The 15,347-nt window shown below is 40.6% G+C and overlaps 2 protein-coding genes across 3 annotated transcripts; both read right to left on the bottom strand.

Annotated features, from left to right (window-relative positions):
- Positions 1-5,286: 5,286 nt before the first annotated feature.
- LOC130413323 (CD209 antigen-like protein A) lies at positions 5,287-6,707 on the bottom strand. 2 transcript variants are annotated; one of them, XM_056738427.1, is made up of 5 exons: positions 6,475-6,707; positions 6,095-6,331; positions 5,896-6,005; positions 5,711-5,814; positions 5,287-5,615 (listed from the first exon to the last, which is right to left on the bottom strand). In XM_056738427.1, exons 1-5 carry the CDS (start codon positions 6,560-6,562, stop codon positions 5,480-5,482), a joined length of 675 nt encoding a protein of 224 aa, XP_056594405.1. In that variant the 5' UTR covers positions 6,563-6,707; the 3' UTR covers positions 5,287-5,479. The 2 variants fall into 2 exon arrangements, with proteins under 2 accessions (XP_056594405.1, XP_056594414.1); XM_056738436.1 differs by having other exon boundaries at positions 5,711-5,787.
- A 6,153-nt stretch (positions 6,708-12,860) lies between these two features.
- On the bottom strand, positions 12,861-14,301 carry LOC130413334 (C-type lectin domain family 4 member E-like). The gene is made up of 5 exons (XM_056738447.1): positions 14,072-14,301; positions 13,716-13,913; positions 13,506-13,609; positions 13,315-13,418; positions 12,861-13,197 (listed from the first exon to the last, which is right to left on the bottom strand). The coding sequence occupies exons 1-5, from the start codon at positions 14,169-14,171 to the stop codon at positions 13,062-13,064; spliced, it is 642 nt and encodes a 213-aa protein (XP_056594425.1). The 5' UTR covers positions 14,172-14,301; the 3' UTR covers positions 12,861-13,061.
- Between the last annotated feature and the right edge of the window lie 1,046 nt (positions 14,302-15,347).

The following is a 15,347-nucleotide window of genomic DNA, read 5'->3' as shown; positions in this document are numbered from 1 at the left end:
ACATGCTAATTTTGCTAGCGAACATGCTAATCATGCCAACAACATACTAAGCCCGGTTCTTACAAACTGGGGTCACATTACTGTTCACATTATTTTTTCCGAAAAGTTTAACAATAAAACCTTTCAAACTATTTAAAACTCTTCAGGATAGGCTTTGTGAAGCCAACATAAAGTTTGTACTCAATCTTTACTATCTAGTCAGTAATTGAAAATGAAGAACGGATATGTTCAATAGTAGAAAGCAAATCTTTCTCTTCTTCTCATCTTAGTCTCACACAGAGAATCACTCTCTAGTGGTTTCTGCTGGACTGGAGGATATCTGAATTTAAACTTGATAATCACTCATAATGTTTCATTTTACTCATTGCTTAACCCTGTTCAGATTCAGTCTTACTTTACCTTACGTTTAATGATCAAATTTATGAATCATTAAAAAATTATAAGATATGTAATATCTAAGTATAACATAAGTATAATATAAGATATAACATTTAAGTAGCACTGGTAAAGTCGCTCACATGAGCAGTCAAATCTCTGAATATGTGATGGTTAAAGTTGAGGAATGTTAGACCACTGGATGGCACTATTGACCAATCAAGAGTATAAAACCAGAAACACCTTCAATAATGTACATTTTATTAAACGAGAAAACAGACAGAGAAGCGGGGCCTTGTAAAACTGGTAATTCCTTTCACATTTTTTGAAAAACGTTTTTCTTTTCACCATCAATCTAAGCATCGTTTTTTAAATGTATGAGTATAAAATCAGGTCCTATGAAATAGCACCCATTTCTTTAGAATACCAAAATATCCATTAGAAACTGATGTTAAAACAAAAACATTGAGCCCTATATTAACTGGTTAAAACAAGTGAAAGCATTGTTATAACACCAAAAGCAATTTAACCCCATTTCTCACAAATACATTTTATCGTCTTTGAGCACGGACAGTCATTCCAGTTGTCCAGAGAGGGTTTAGCAAAACTCCGGATTTCAACACTTCCTACATTTTCGCTCACCTTGATACCAAACCTGAGTAATGTAAAACCAGTTTATCCAGATTCTTTAAAGTACATTCAGTGCATAGAAAAAGAAACTGTTTGGCTAAAATGTTGGACTTGTTTCTCGCTGTCTGCACAGTACATAGTGATAGGAAAGTCTTTATCAATCAGCCTGTAGCCTATCCAAGACGTCTACAGCTCGTGTTAAATTTGGAGACAAAATGTGTTGTTTTATTTATAATGTCAAATATTAGGCGTGCACAGCTAGGAAACAGAAAATATTTTTTATTTATTTATTGTACTTGATATTTATCTGTCATGATCACACTTTTAGTGGTCAAACGTTTGGTGCACCCCTATAAGCTTCTCATTTGGAAACATCAACTCTTCATCAACAGAGATTCTGTTCGGTTCTGACTGTCTGTCTGAGGTCCATCTGTGTTCCTGTTTTTGTCTTAATTATTTTCATAATTGGCCTCTAATTCCATTAAGTGTTCTGTATGGTCAGACATCACCTATGTGGTTTTAAATATACTGAGCAGTGACTTTATTGGCAACTATAATGGCAACAGGATGTGGTTTAGATTACATGCTAGCTTTAAATTTTTACTTGTTTATAGAAACTATTTAAAGTCAGATTTAAAGTTGAATGTGTCGTGTAAAAAACATGCAGGCTTCTCATGTTTAACATGGTCAACTTGTTAAAAACGAGTTGGGCGAATGACGAAGTATTTCTGTGCTTGAAACACTCCCCCAGCACTCCAACTTGTTTCCGTACATTTTTTATAAATATGGAAAAAGTTTTTTATTAATTCCTCTGTTTTATTGGGCAATTCTCTCGGAAAAGCACGGCAAGGCGAAAGAAATAGATCGTCCAGGCACCAAGCGATGAGCGATCAAGATTGGCTGCGCTGCGTCAAGATTACTCGTTACTCTTGTGATAGTAAAGTTTAGGTGTGTCTGTTTTCAGTGATGGATGTTATATAAACGGTGGATATTATGCAGGATTTGCAGATCGTTTGAAACTGATACATGGAGCGGTCCCAGCGCTAAAAGTTGCCCGACATGAACCGCATGCGGTAAGTGAAGCAAAGTCATATCTGTGTTTTGTTTGCAATTGCCGTGTGCGTGCATGATGTAAACAACCCAAACATATAGTGAATCAATGGTTATCAAGGTATAGTGCGATGATGTGATGTGTGCTCGTGATTTGCATAGTTTATTTCCCCACATATAAACAAGTGAGATTCTGCCTGCATGAGCTTGCGTTTATTAACATAAGGTCAGCACAATAAGGGTGATCAGCAGAAGATCACAGATGAGCCCGAGACACACTGTGATCCACACAAGCCGTTTTCCTGTAACCCCACACACACTCAATTATGATTAACTTCATATTACCAAAAAACATTTTTAGATAAAACCCAAAATCGTCAAAATATCCTTCTCTAAATAGATCAGAATTTTATGTATGTAACATATTTTAGTGAAACGCAACACAAGTTCAGTTTCAAACAATAACTTCTGCTTACTGCTGTTTTGCGCTTCACTCCGGTTCTGATTCTGTGTCTCAGATCCAAGTTTGTGTGGAATATCTCCATAAATGGTGTCCATTTCCATTATTTGCTCAGTAAGGTCAGAGGTGATATGTTCTGTGCTCTTTACAATAATTGTCTTTCGGACAATTAAAATTCTGACCTCACACCCACTGTACAGAAAAACTAAAGTCGTGTTGTGCACATGTTCACAAGGGTGTAACATTGGTTTGAGAAGAGGGAGGAAACACACAATGAGGGGAAATGTTTTTGATTCTAATCCTATGTCCTACTCTTATATGGAGGACCAGGAGAGTCATGTGTAAAGTAATAAAGCATTTCATTGTTTAATAATTAATTTTTCAGTAATAATGGGTATTAATCCATTTATTTTTCATTTCATTTTTTAATTCAAATCTAAATAGGCGAAATGATAAAGTTATTTATTATATTTTGTTTTAATAGGCAATAAAAAGCGTGATTGTAAAAATAATTAATAAATTAAATATTAATCCATCAATAAATACTTCAAATTAAAAAGGGACTTTTAAAAATCAACATAAAACTCGAAATAAATCATTTTACAAAAGATTTTTTCCCGTTCTTGAATATTATCATAAATGGCTCCAATTCCATTAAGTGTTCTGTATGGTCAGACATCACCTATGTGGTCTTAAATATACTGAGCAGTGACTGTATTGGCAACCATAATGGCAACAGGATGTGGTTTAGATTACATGCTGGCTTTAAGTTTTTACTTGTATATAGAAAGTATTTAAAGTCAGATAGAGTTGAATGTGTCGTGTAAAAAACATGCAGGCTTCTCATGTTTAATATGGTCAACTTGTTAAAAAACAAGTTGGACGAATAACGAAGTATTTCTGTGCTTGAAACACTCCCCCAGCACTCCAACCTGGGCAAGTCTCTCAGAAAAGCACATTATGCACACACACATTTATTTTGTTGCTCAACAAATTCTGTGCTTATGCTCCTCCCATGTGTTCTTCCGTAGTAACTGGATTTAGTGTATTTCTATCAGTTCTTTCTCTTTGAATCAAACTCACTGTGTCTTGTTGCTGCTACTTCCATGCCCTACTTTTAAAGCTAGATTTTAAATAAAACGAGGATATACCGCTTTGTTTGAGACTGACTGTGAATTAAATAAGAAATGGCCTGAGAGATAACTTCTCTTACACTGCCGAAATACTAGGAGAAGGGCTAGCAGGATAAAAGATGCAGTCGGCCTCTGCTGGTAGATGTTGTTCCTACACCAGTGTGCAGACACAATGCACGAAAGGCCTTTTTCTCAGAATATATCCATTATAAATGACAAATGTCATGATGTTTAGCAGATTTAGAATAATAAGATAATACATTTGTTCACAGTTTTTTTTGCGATAACAACCAACTGCTTATTACACGGCTATACATACATCACAAGTAAATGATCAAATGTTTATTATTGATTTTAAATATTTAATATTTGAAATAGCACAGACTCCAAGAAACCTTCTGAAGTACTTGATATGCATGATATTTGACCGAATACGGTTATGTGAACACAGCAGGGTTTTGTGAAAAAAATGCAGTTGTGAGTCCACTAGACTGAGTGTGAACACAACCATAAGGACTTACAGCTTTATTAAACTCATGTTGACTACATTTTCGTGGGGGCTCTTCTCAGTGTCCTCAAGATGACTCCTGTCAGGCAGCCCTCTTGCATTAGAACGTGAGAAATAGTGAGTCAACATCCAATATAGTGACATCGATGTAATGCATAAATATGTTGGAATACTGTTGATGACATTCATTCTAATGTACTTGTTCTATCTGTCATGATTCCGCTATCATGTCATGTTTATTCTTGTTCTTGAAGCGGAGACATGGCATAGCCTTAAGTTGTTTGGAGGGAGAGATAGTTTCCCTAGGGGCCTTCTATACTCTCTCTCCAGTCTGCGTCTTTGTTCCCGCCCCCTTGTTTCCTCGTTAGCTTTCCCTCAGTGTTTAATCCCCGTCACCTGGTCCCTGCATATTATCCTTTGTCTGTCTCCCCTTTGAAACATCCTCGTGTTCGTTGTCCTGTTCACGTTCATTGAATGTTACTGAATGTTCTTGTATGTAGCTGTTTCTGTTTGTAGTTCTCCTTGTCTGCCAAGTTCAATGTTACCTCGTGTATTGTAAGTGTAGTTTAGTGTTTGTATTAAGTGTTTGTTTTCTTAGTCTAGTCAGTCCGTGTCCTTGTCATCATTATTATTTATCTTGTCTTGTTTTCCCCCTTGTGGGTTTTGTTTTACCTTTTGTATAGTCTTGTGTTTTATTAAAGTCTTTGTTAACCCCTTCCTCCCCGTGTCTGCCTGTAATTGGGTTCTGCCTTGTCAAACCATGAGAGATCATGACACTATGACTCGTCCAACCAGCTCGTCTTACTGGAATTGAAAATGCCTTTTGCTTCTATGTAATACAAATCTTCTCTTTCTCCTATACTGATGAGGACTTACAGCACTGTCCTCTTTCACTTGAATTGTATAAGCAGAGATAATATACAGATCTAAAGCCAGGTGAGGATAAGTAGGTGAATTGTCCTTCTTGGATGTACGTTAAGCTCTTCTCTTTATGAGTATCTGAAGAATTGTGAATTTTAGTGAAACTTGTTGCAATGCGGAACTGAAAAACACACAATGAAAACAGATGTGATTTCAGATGTCTTTATTGAAATCTAAAGCACACTGAGACACAGGCACAGAATGAAATACTGTTTAGACTGACGGAGATGTGCAAAGGGGTTGGACACAGTTGCCGGTGCCCACTTTGTGGGAGATTTACGTAAGGGTTAGGGGTGAAGCTAATGCCCAGAGTCAGAGCTTCCACATCCTTGTTTTGTGCTTAAATTAAAAGTAAATATCACAAAACTAAAGTTCCCTTATCACAACAAAAGCAGATAAACCCTAATTCTCACAAACCCATTTTCTTGCCTCTGTGCATGGAATATCATTCCAGTTGTTCAGAAACGGTTTTGGGTTCCAAATTTCAACACAATCTTCATTTCCCTTTTCGTCATTTGGCTCATCTTGGTTCCAGAATCTAATGGTACGTGATCAGATTATACAGATGCTAAACGGCATACACTCAACAAAATTGTAAAAAAAAATGCACATGAAGACTGATTGTTTGCTTACCCGTTAGTCAGTGCTGTGTTATCCACCCATGTCATGTTTCCTTCCTTCTCTATATCAGACAAACCAATCCACGCTCTCTGTTTGACAATTGATGAAATGTATTTCTGTGTGTGTATAAAAACAGAACAATGTCTGTTTCATCTCATTCTCTATCACACTGAAACTCTCTCTCACACAAACTCTACCTGTTCTTCTTCAGTGTTGATGATGACAAGATCTCCACCAAGAGCCCTGCAGAACTGTCTGCTGTCAGACCAGCTCTTCTCCTCACTGGATATGAAATATCTGAATGACCCTTTTCACACACACAGAATCAAATAATCATTATTTTTTAAATAATACAAAATAACAAAAAAGAACAAACACACATGACTTTCTACAAACCTGAAAGATTCATTAGTTCATCAGTCAAATGTTTAACTCTGGTCTCCAACTCCAGCTTCTTCTCCATCACAGAGTAGAAATGTTTCTGTAGTTCTTCTCTTTCATCAGTCATGTTCATATATCTCATTTTCATCTGATCTCTCTCTGCTGTCAGGTGGATGTACAGCACAACAACGACGATCACCAGAAGAACACAGATGAGCCCCAGAAACACTGTGATCCACAAAATACATGTTCCTGTCAACACACAAAATTATGATTAACTTCTTATTACCAACTTTTTAAATCAAATCCTAATCAGGCAAATGACAAAGAAAATCTTAATTGTAGTGTAGTGACACGTAACACAAGTTCAACTTCACACTTTGACTTCATCTTACTGCTGTTTTGAGCTTCAGTCCGGTTCTGACTCTGTGTCTCAGATCCAATTTTGTGTCGAATATTTCCATAAACGGTGTCCATTTCCATTATTTGCTGGTTATGTTCAGAGATGAGATGATCTGTGCTCTTTACAATTATGCGTGGTGTAATTCACTGTGGCATTTTTAACAGGATGTGGTTTCATTAAGATACATCCTGACCTTAACCCACTTTACAGAAAAACTCACTACCGTCTCACACAGTGAGAAATGGACAGTGTTCCATTTTCACAGGTTGAGTTCCCTTTCGAGGGAACTCGCACTGCGTCGCCATGGCAACGCTTTGGGGAACGCCTCAGCGTGACCAGCTCTGAGCACGTGTGTCAACATCGTCCAGTAGTGGAACGCTACGTCATAGATGACGTATGGACCAGGCGGTATAAAACGACATCCGAAATAGTGAACTTCAGCTCTTTTCTTCTCAGCAACGGCTCTGTGTGTAGTGTGTGTTTGTCTAGTTAAAAGAAGCGTGAGTGTGTTCTGTGAAAGAAGTGTGTTTGGTTAGCCAGTTTGCTAACATGTCAGAGAAAAGTTTCAGACATTGTGCTCCTCCTTGTTCGCGTTTTATCACGAGCAATGATACGCATGATCTCTGTGTAGTCTGTCTGGGAGCGGAGCATGCACAGTCAGCGCTCGAGGGAGCTGACTGTGAAGCCTGTGGACTTTTACCACAGCGTACGCTCCGTTCCCGTTCAGCACTATTTGATAAGCACGGCCAGGTGCGAGCTCCGCGTGGTGATGGTCCCACTTTTGCCGAGGCAGAGCGGAATCTTCGCTCGTGGGGCTCGCAGATGGACGTCAGGGAGGCTGAAGAGACATGCTCCGGCTTCTCTTTACCCTCCGTAGCTTCCACCTCTCTCTCTGCTGAGTCGGGAGCACGCACTGCGGTTTCTCCCGCTCAGAGAGGGAGTCCGGTTCGGCAAAGTTCTGCATCTGAGGATGTAGACATAACTGGTATCGAAGCAGGAGAGTTAGATTGTGTTCCCCCTCTTGCTGCTTCGGTTCACGCCGATCTGGTAGAAGTCATGACAGCTGCGGTAGCCCAACTAACAATAGACTGGCCCGCAGATAAACCTAACGCTCGTCCTGACAATAAGATGGACGAGCGATGTCTCAAGCATAGCACACAACACTCACGACGCAAACTCCCTTTCTTTTCTGACCTACATCAGGAGGTGTGTAAGTCGTGGCAGCATCCATATACCGCACGAGTATTCACCCCACAGACTTGCATTTATTCTAATGTTCAGGGCTATAAAGAAAGAGGTTACGGGGCGATGCCGAGAATAGAACAGACGCTTGCGAGCTATCTGTCTCCATCCACGGCTTCGTCCCTAAAAGCCCCTACCTTGCCATCAAAGCCATGCAGGGTGACATCGACTTTGATTGGCAAGGCATATGCGGCAACAGGGCAGTCCGGGGCTTGCTTACACTCTGTGGCACTACTTCAGGCGTATCAAGCAGATGCGCTACGTGAATTGGTCGACACGGGAGTGGTGGCGGCGGACGTTTTACAACCCGTCCGTCATGCTATGGATGTTTCTCTCCGTGCTACTCGTGAGGCTGCCCGTTCCTTGGGCCGCTCCATGGGCGCTATGGTAGCCACTGAGAGGCATTTATGGTTGAACCTGTCAGACATGAAACCTTCTGACAAGTCATTTCTCCTAGACGCCCCATTATCCCCTACGGGCCTTTTCGGCAACGCTGTAGACACCGTTGTTGAGAGGTTCGAGGAGGCTAAGAAACAGGCTGCGGCATTTAAACTTTATCTCCCCCGCCGCGGAGAAACTCCCGGGGCGGCTGGGCGGGTACAGCCACAAGCGTCCACTAGCTATTGTGAGCGTCAGAGGCAGAGTGTTGCTTCTCAAGCCCCACCCCAGAAGGACGGGGCTCCGGGAAGACATTATCATTCGCAGCCTTACATACCTAGGACTGACCTGAGGGCGGTCATTCAGGCAAGGAAAGGGGAAAACGAGCGGGGAGCGTGCGCTCGCACCTCATTATATGGTGCCCGTTCCTCCTCAGTTCCCCAGAAGGGTTCAGCCGGCTCTGCCAATCGAGGTTTGCCGAGCCGTAGCGGTTCCCGTTATGATGTCACCAGACAGGGTTTTGTACACCGAGGTGTGCTCCGAGCAGACTCTGGTGATGGAACAAGAAGTTCTAGCCAAGTCGGAACATCTGTCGGTTCAACATCGAGATGTTGTTCTCGCACATATGGAGGAGCTAGGGCTGAGGCTGAATACATAGAAAAGTGTGCTTTCTCCAGTACAGAGAACCACTTTTTTAGGACTAATATGGGACTCCATCACGATGCAGGTGCGGCTCGCGCCTGCTCGTATTTTTGCAATCCTGTCAGCCGTTTGCAGCCCAGTGTTGGGAAGCAGTTGTCGGCGCGTTGCACTGACAACCGATTCTTCTCTCGCAGGTTGCGGAGCTGTTATGGAAGGCCAATTGGGTCAAAACCGATGGGGGAGCCACTTTCGATCTTGGCACATAAATTGCCTAGAGATGATGGCAGTGTTCCTGGCGTTGGAACACTTTCTCCCACAGCTCAGAGGCCAGCATGTGCTTGTCAGGGCAGACAACACAGCTGTGGTCTCATATATAAATCACCAAGGGGATCTACGGTCACAGCAGATCCTCCTGTGGTCTCAGGGGACGCTCCTCTCCTTGAGGGCAGTCTATATCCCCTGTCACCTGAACCGAGGAGTAGACATCTTGTCGAGACAGGAGCTGAGGCCGGGGGAATGGATACTCCACCCAGAGGTGGTGGAGCGGATTTGGATGAGGTTTTGCTGGGCAGAGGTAGATCTGTTCGCGACTCAGGTAAGTATGACACAGGTGTGGCCGAGGCTTCACCTGTACGCTTTTCCCCCGATCGCTCTACTCCCGGGAGTTCTGGAAAGGGTGCGCAGGGACGGAGTTTGCCTACTGTTGGTAGCCCCATTCTGGCCGGCCCGAGTATGGTTCTCAGACATCATAGACCTGTTGGAGAACTCTCCATGGGAGATTCCTTTGAGGAGGGACCTCCTCTCTCAAGCGGAGGGTCAAATACATCACCCACGCCCGGAGTTATGGAAACTATGGGTTTGGCCTCTGAGAGGGCTAGCCTCTTAAACACTGGTCTCTCAGCCGAGGCTGTGGAGACCATACTTAATTCCAGAGCTCCTTCTACAAGGAAGCTTTATGCCTTAAAGTGGAGAGTCTTCACTACTTGGTGTTCAGCTCACTGCATGGACCCTGTAAACTGCCCGGTTTCAACAGTACTTGAGTTCCTGCAAGATCGTTTTGCTGCAGACTTATCCCCATCTACCTTAAAGGTTTATATGGCAGCCATTTCTGCCTTTCATGTTCGGCTAGGGGGCATACCTGTTGGTAGAGACCCCTTGGTTCTACAGTTTCTTCGTGGTGCTCGCAGGTTGAGACCTGTGAGCCACACTAGGGTACCTACCTGGGACTTGGCTACAGTTCTCGAGGGACTGTCAGCTCCTCCCTTTGAACCGATTGATTCGGTCGCTCTAAAGTTTCTCACTCTTAAGACTGTCTTCCTGTTGGCTATTACTTCTCTCAAGAGAGTGGGAGATCTTCAGGCCTTGTCGGTTTCCCCTACGTGCCTTGAATTTGCTCCTGGTTTGGTTAAGGCGTTCCTTTTCCCCTGGGCAGGATACGTGCCTAAGGTTATGGATAATGTACCGAGACCCATTACCTTGCAAGCATTCTGTCCTCCACCTTTCAGGAGCCAGGACCAGGAAAGGTTAAATTTGTCGTGTCCAGTGCGAGCAGTTCCCCTCGAAAGGGAACGTCTCGGGTTACGTCTGTAACCCTTGTTCCCTGAGAAGGGAACGAGACACTGCGTCACCTTGCCATACTCCCTACATCCCTGTAAGCCTTTTGCTTCGAAGTTTTTCGAGCTGAAGTTCACTATTTCGGATGTCGTTTTATACCGCCTGGTCCATACGTCATCTATGACGTAGCGTTCCACTACTGGACGATGTTGACACACGTGCTCAGAGCTGGTCACGCTGAGGCGTTCCCCAAAGCGTTGCCATGGCGACGCAGTGTCTCGTTCCCTTCTCAGGGAACAAGGGTTACAGACGTAACCCGAGACGTTTTTTTATGAACTAAATATCTCTGTGTACTGGTCTGTTATATTGACAAAGCCGTTCTTAATTTTCATCACGTGAATGAATGTATTGAGACTCCTTTAAGCTGAATATCTGTCTGCAGGCGTTTGCTTTTTAAAAGAGTTCGATGCATGCCTATGATGAGATACTGGATGAGTCTTTTATAAGCAGTGTTTGTCTGAACAGTCCTTCACAGTTTTGATTCACAAATTTCATGCAAAATGTTCTAATAAACCTTAGTTGCCGACTCTCAAGCATTTGGCGCGAGACGCACTGGCACGCTCTCACTCACTCTGCCCATATCAACCACATGCCAAATACCAATGGAAAAGTAAATTCAATTCACCAAAAACTGCACATTTATATCTGTCAATACGGTATACCAGCTCTATGGTGATGTGCGATGCATATTATTGTATTTACCGTAATAAAGGAGGAATTATTAGAATCTTTTCAAGTGTCCCTATAAAGTTCTGAGGTAATACAATTACCAAATGTCTAATCTTTCCTCTAAGACCTCTAATTGTAAGTCACAACAAATTGATTTGTTTTACTTATTTCAGATATATATATAAGATTCTGTTAATTTTAAGCAACGTAAATACATTTAATTAAAATGAGTCCATACTGCTTTGGATGAGACTGTGAAATGGCTTTCCTGTAACTAAGATTAGGGATTTAGGCTGGTTAAAGATGTGGTCGACCTCTGCTGGCGTTTTAACTACACCACTATGGAGACTAAAAGCACGAAAGGACATTTAGACATAAATCACAAAACGACATTTTTGTAGATGTTTCACCAATATTGGATACATGCAGCTGCAAAGACATAAGAAATATCATTTGTTCACATTCTTAATCACTCATCGGCAGAGGAGACATTTTCACCCATTGACTTCAGAAACCTGCAGAAATATTTGTCAATATATGCAGTTGATCCAGACAAAGTGGATTAATAATTGTATAACCAGAAAAAAAAAGATGAAACACTAGAATACCTTTTTAAAGGTATAATTCACCCAAAAATGTCAATGGTATTATTTACCCAGCCAAACCATTATGACTTTCATACTTCCACTGAACACAAACAAAGCTATTTTGACACTGAACCCCCGTTGACTTACATTGTTTAGGGTTTATACCACTGAGGTATTTCTCAAAATACCAAGAACCATATTTTGGTGCTTCAGTGGTTGTTTGATTTGATGATTTGTGTGCTATATAGTGAAAATAAAACATGACAGTCATTTTAGTTTCGACTGAACTTCCATCATCGTGACGTTTTAATGATATATTCTATTTCTATCCGTTCTTTATGTTCTTGGAACTGCGAAGCGGTCCTTCTGTGGCAAGGTCGTTGTCTACCTTAGATGACGTCATATTCAACTGTCACTTATTCAATGATGTATTGCTGCGTTTGAGACCACTTGGATTTCAGGTATCGCAGATCTAAATCCTGAAAGCGAAAGTCTGGAATGGCAAACAAAGTTGGTTATCCAACCTCTGAACAAACTTTAAACCATTTGTACAACACGCAATATTTAAGTAATAATTTGAACGTTAATATACCCAGCATACGGCCACTCATCTAAATAAATGACTGGATCGCTCATAACGTGATTGACATTGCAGCTACCACACCGCCGTGCTGGTATGCCCAAATTAATAGAGAGTTATCACATATTAATGATAAAAGAATAACTCACCATGCTTTTATGTCTAAAGTCTCACAGAACATTCTTACAATATAAATGTCTTAAGCATGTATAAATGGTTATTTATTTAAATTAGGGAATTTTCCCTTCTTATTAGATATAGAGTTACGTTTCTTTATCATTACAGTAGCCTATATCCGATCAGACACCTCAACATATGACAAATGTGCTTATTCTGAATAATGTGCTTATTCACTTGATGAATGGGGAAATAGTATACTTCTTTTTGCAGTGCAGAACTAAAAACACACAATGATTAACAGTTGTGATTGGTGATTCCAGGTGTTTTATGGAAATGTAAAGCAGACTTATAAACATGAACAGAATGAAAACCTAGACTGACACAAGGCTGTGAAGAGGAGGGGGGCAGAAGCTCCAGGGTCAGAATGAGGAAAGTGAGAGAGGTGGTTTCATGCTTTGAGTCTTGAGAAAACACTGAAATAAAGACTTACATTTTCATATTTTTCTCACACACAGCTAATGTGAATAAAGATATTATTTCATCAGATTTACATTTATATTTGATTTTAATTGCTGATTTGACCTAATACAACAGACATTACAAACAGTATATAATGTATATGACAACATTTAGCTACCAGAAACAACAATTAGAGACTGATGTAAATGCAAAACAACACTCCCATTGAAAAACTGTTTCAATTTAAGCCAAAGCATGATTTAATCTCACAACAGAAGTTGATGAAGTCTATTTCTCACAAATGCATTTATTCTTCCATGAGCAAGGAAGATCATTCCAGTTCATGAAAGTGTTTGAAAACTCAGAGATTACAACACAGTCCTCATTGTTGCCATGGTCAGTCGGCTCACCAGGGTTCCAAAAGCTGAATAATATGTGATCAGATTATTCGGATGCTGAACAGTAGACTCATTTAGAAACAATGAAATGATTAATTGGAGAAAGATTCAAATACACATGAAACCAGAGGTTGTTTCCTTACCTGTTAGTCAGTGGTGTATTATCCACCCATTTCATGTTTCCTTCCTTGTCTGTATCAGACAAACCAATCCACACACTCCCATCAACAAGTGAAGATATGAACCTCTTTGGGTGTGTAAAAACATACAAATGTTTGTTTCATCTTATTCTTAACCACACTTTACCACGCTCTCTCTCACAAACAAACTCTACCTGTTCTTCTTCAGTCTCAATAATGATGAGAGTTCCACCCCAATCTTTACAGAACCGTCTGCTGTCAGTCCAGTTCTTCTCCTCACTGGATAGGAAATACCTCCCTTTTCACACACAGACGCACACACCGGTCTCAAACACGTTCTTTTTTTCAACCAAAGACACAATCAGCAAAAAAACTAACTAACACACCTATTCATTTCTACAAACCTGAAAACATTTCCTTGAGTTCTTTGGTGAGATTATAGAATTTGGTCTCTAACTCATGTTCCTTCATAGATGTGATGTTTTGCAGTAGCTGATCTCTCTCTCCTGTGAGAAAGACATACAGCACTAGAAGAGCGAACACCAGAAATACACAGACGATCCCAAGACACACTGTGATCACCACCAACCCTCTGCTTCTTTCTGTCAAAGAGAAAAAACAAAACACCTTAAAAATGAATAAAATTCCCCGTCCATGTTACAGGAACGTTTCAAAACAATAGCAAAATGAAAAAAAACTAAATAGTACATACACTAACATTTTAGTCCAACACGGATCAAAATTCAACTCTTCGACTTACTTCTGTTTTGAGCTTCATCTGGGTTCTGACTCTGAGGTCCAGCTGGTTTTCTGTTCTTAGGCTCCATATTTTCATAAATGACCCCTAAATCCATGTCCATATATGTTTAGAGGATGCTGTTCTTTTCTATACCTTGAATGAAATTATCGAGACCGTTCTGCATGCACTCAATGTGTTTTTTAAAGTAAATGCATTTTTTACACAATGCTTTTAAAAGCAGAAGAAGGATGCGTTCTTGTGGTTAGAGACTTTGACTGTTCGTTGGTTCAAACATTATTGAGATTGAGAAATCTTCTTGCAGAGGCTGGTCTCTACTTGTAGATGTTGTTTCAAACATCAATATACTCAATTTTCAACACCCAAGCGGTTATGTCACCAATAAAATATTTATTTGGGGAACTCTTTAAATCACTGAACTGATATAGGCGACATTATTATTATTGTAGGCAAAAATGGAGCTAAAAAAACTTTGAAAAAGAAGAATTTCTTCACTTCCCAAACCAGTTATCATCAGAAGAGGAACCTTGTCAATCGAACAGATTTCAGAATCACTCTAAAGTGACTGTTTTTTAGTTCAAACATTATGATTGAGAAATCTTCTTGCGAAGGCTGGTTTCTGCCTGCACTGACAAACCGATAGCGACTTGTAGGTACACACTTGTTGAGTGCATTTTTTGGGAAACGCTCTTGAAACGATGTTTGCAAAGTGACTCGTAGAAAACGCCCTTAAGTGCTAAGATCCATCGTTATTGGGAAACCCGGCCTTGACAATGACTAATACAACACAACGAATAGCCTCATACAATAAAATGTTACATCAATTGTAAATCCTTTAAACAACTGTTTTCCAGAAATAAATATTATACAATTGGCCACACGATAAACAAACGTTTGTAATATTATAATTACTATTTTAGTCTTATCAGCTTTTAGCATTTTTTTGCAATACCCATGTAGGGTGACGTATGGCCCTGGTTGCTCATTGGCTGGTGTCATGTAAATCTGTGAACCAATCAGGGTACTTCTGACAGTTTAAAAGAGCTCTAGTGGTGTAGTAGTTATCTGGAAAGCGTCATTTATTGGTACGTGGTAGCGAGGAAGCTTTCGAGGAAGCGTTTTCTGAATGAGCGGTAGGTGATCTGCTGCACGTTTAAATCAACATCTGAGATTTACATTACTGATATTATAATTGTTGATGTGCAAAAAGTTATCTGCTGATTTTCTGACTGCTCTGCGGTGCTGCGCTACTGGATGAGATGATTCCCTCAATTTCTCT

Source organism: Triplophysa dalaica, chromosome 2, assembly GCF_015846415.1.
Source record: "Triplophysa dalaica isolate WHDGS20190420 chromosome 2, ASM1584641v1, whole genome shotgun sequence".
Lineage (NCBI taxonomy): Eukaryota > Metazoa > Chordata > Actinopteri > Cypriniformes > Nemacheilidae > Triplophysa > Triplophysa dalaica.
The sequence above is the reverse complement of the archived record's forward strand: the minus strand, read 5'-3'. Positions and strand labels throughout refer to the sequence as shown.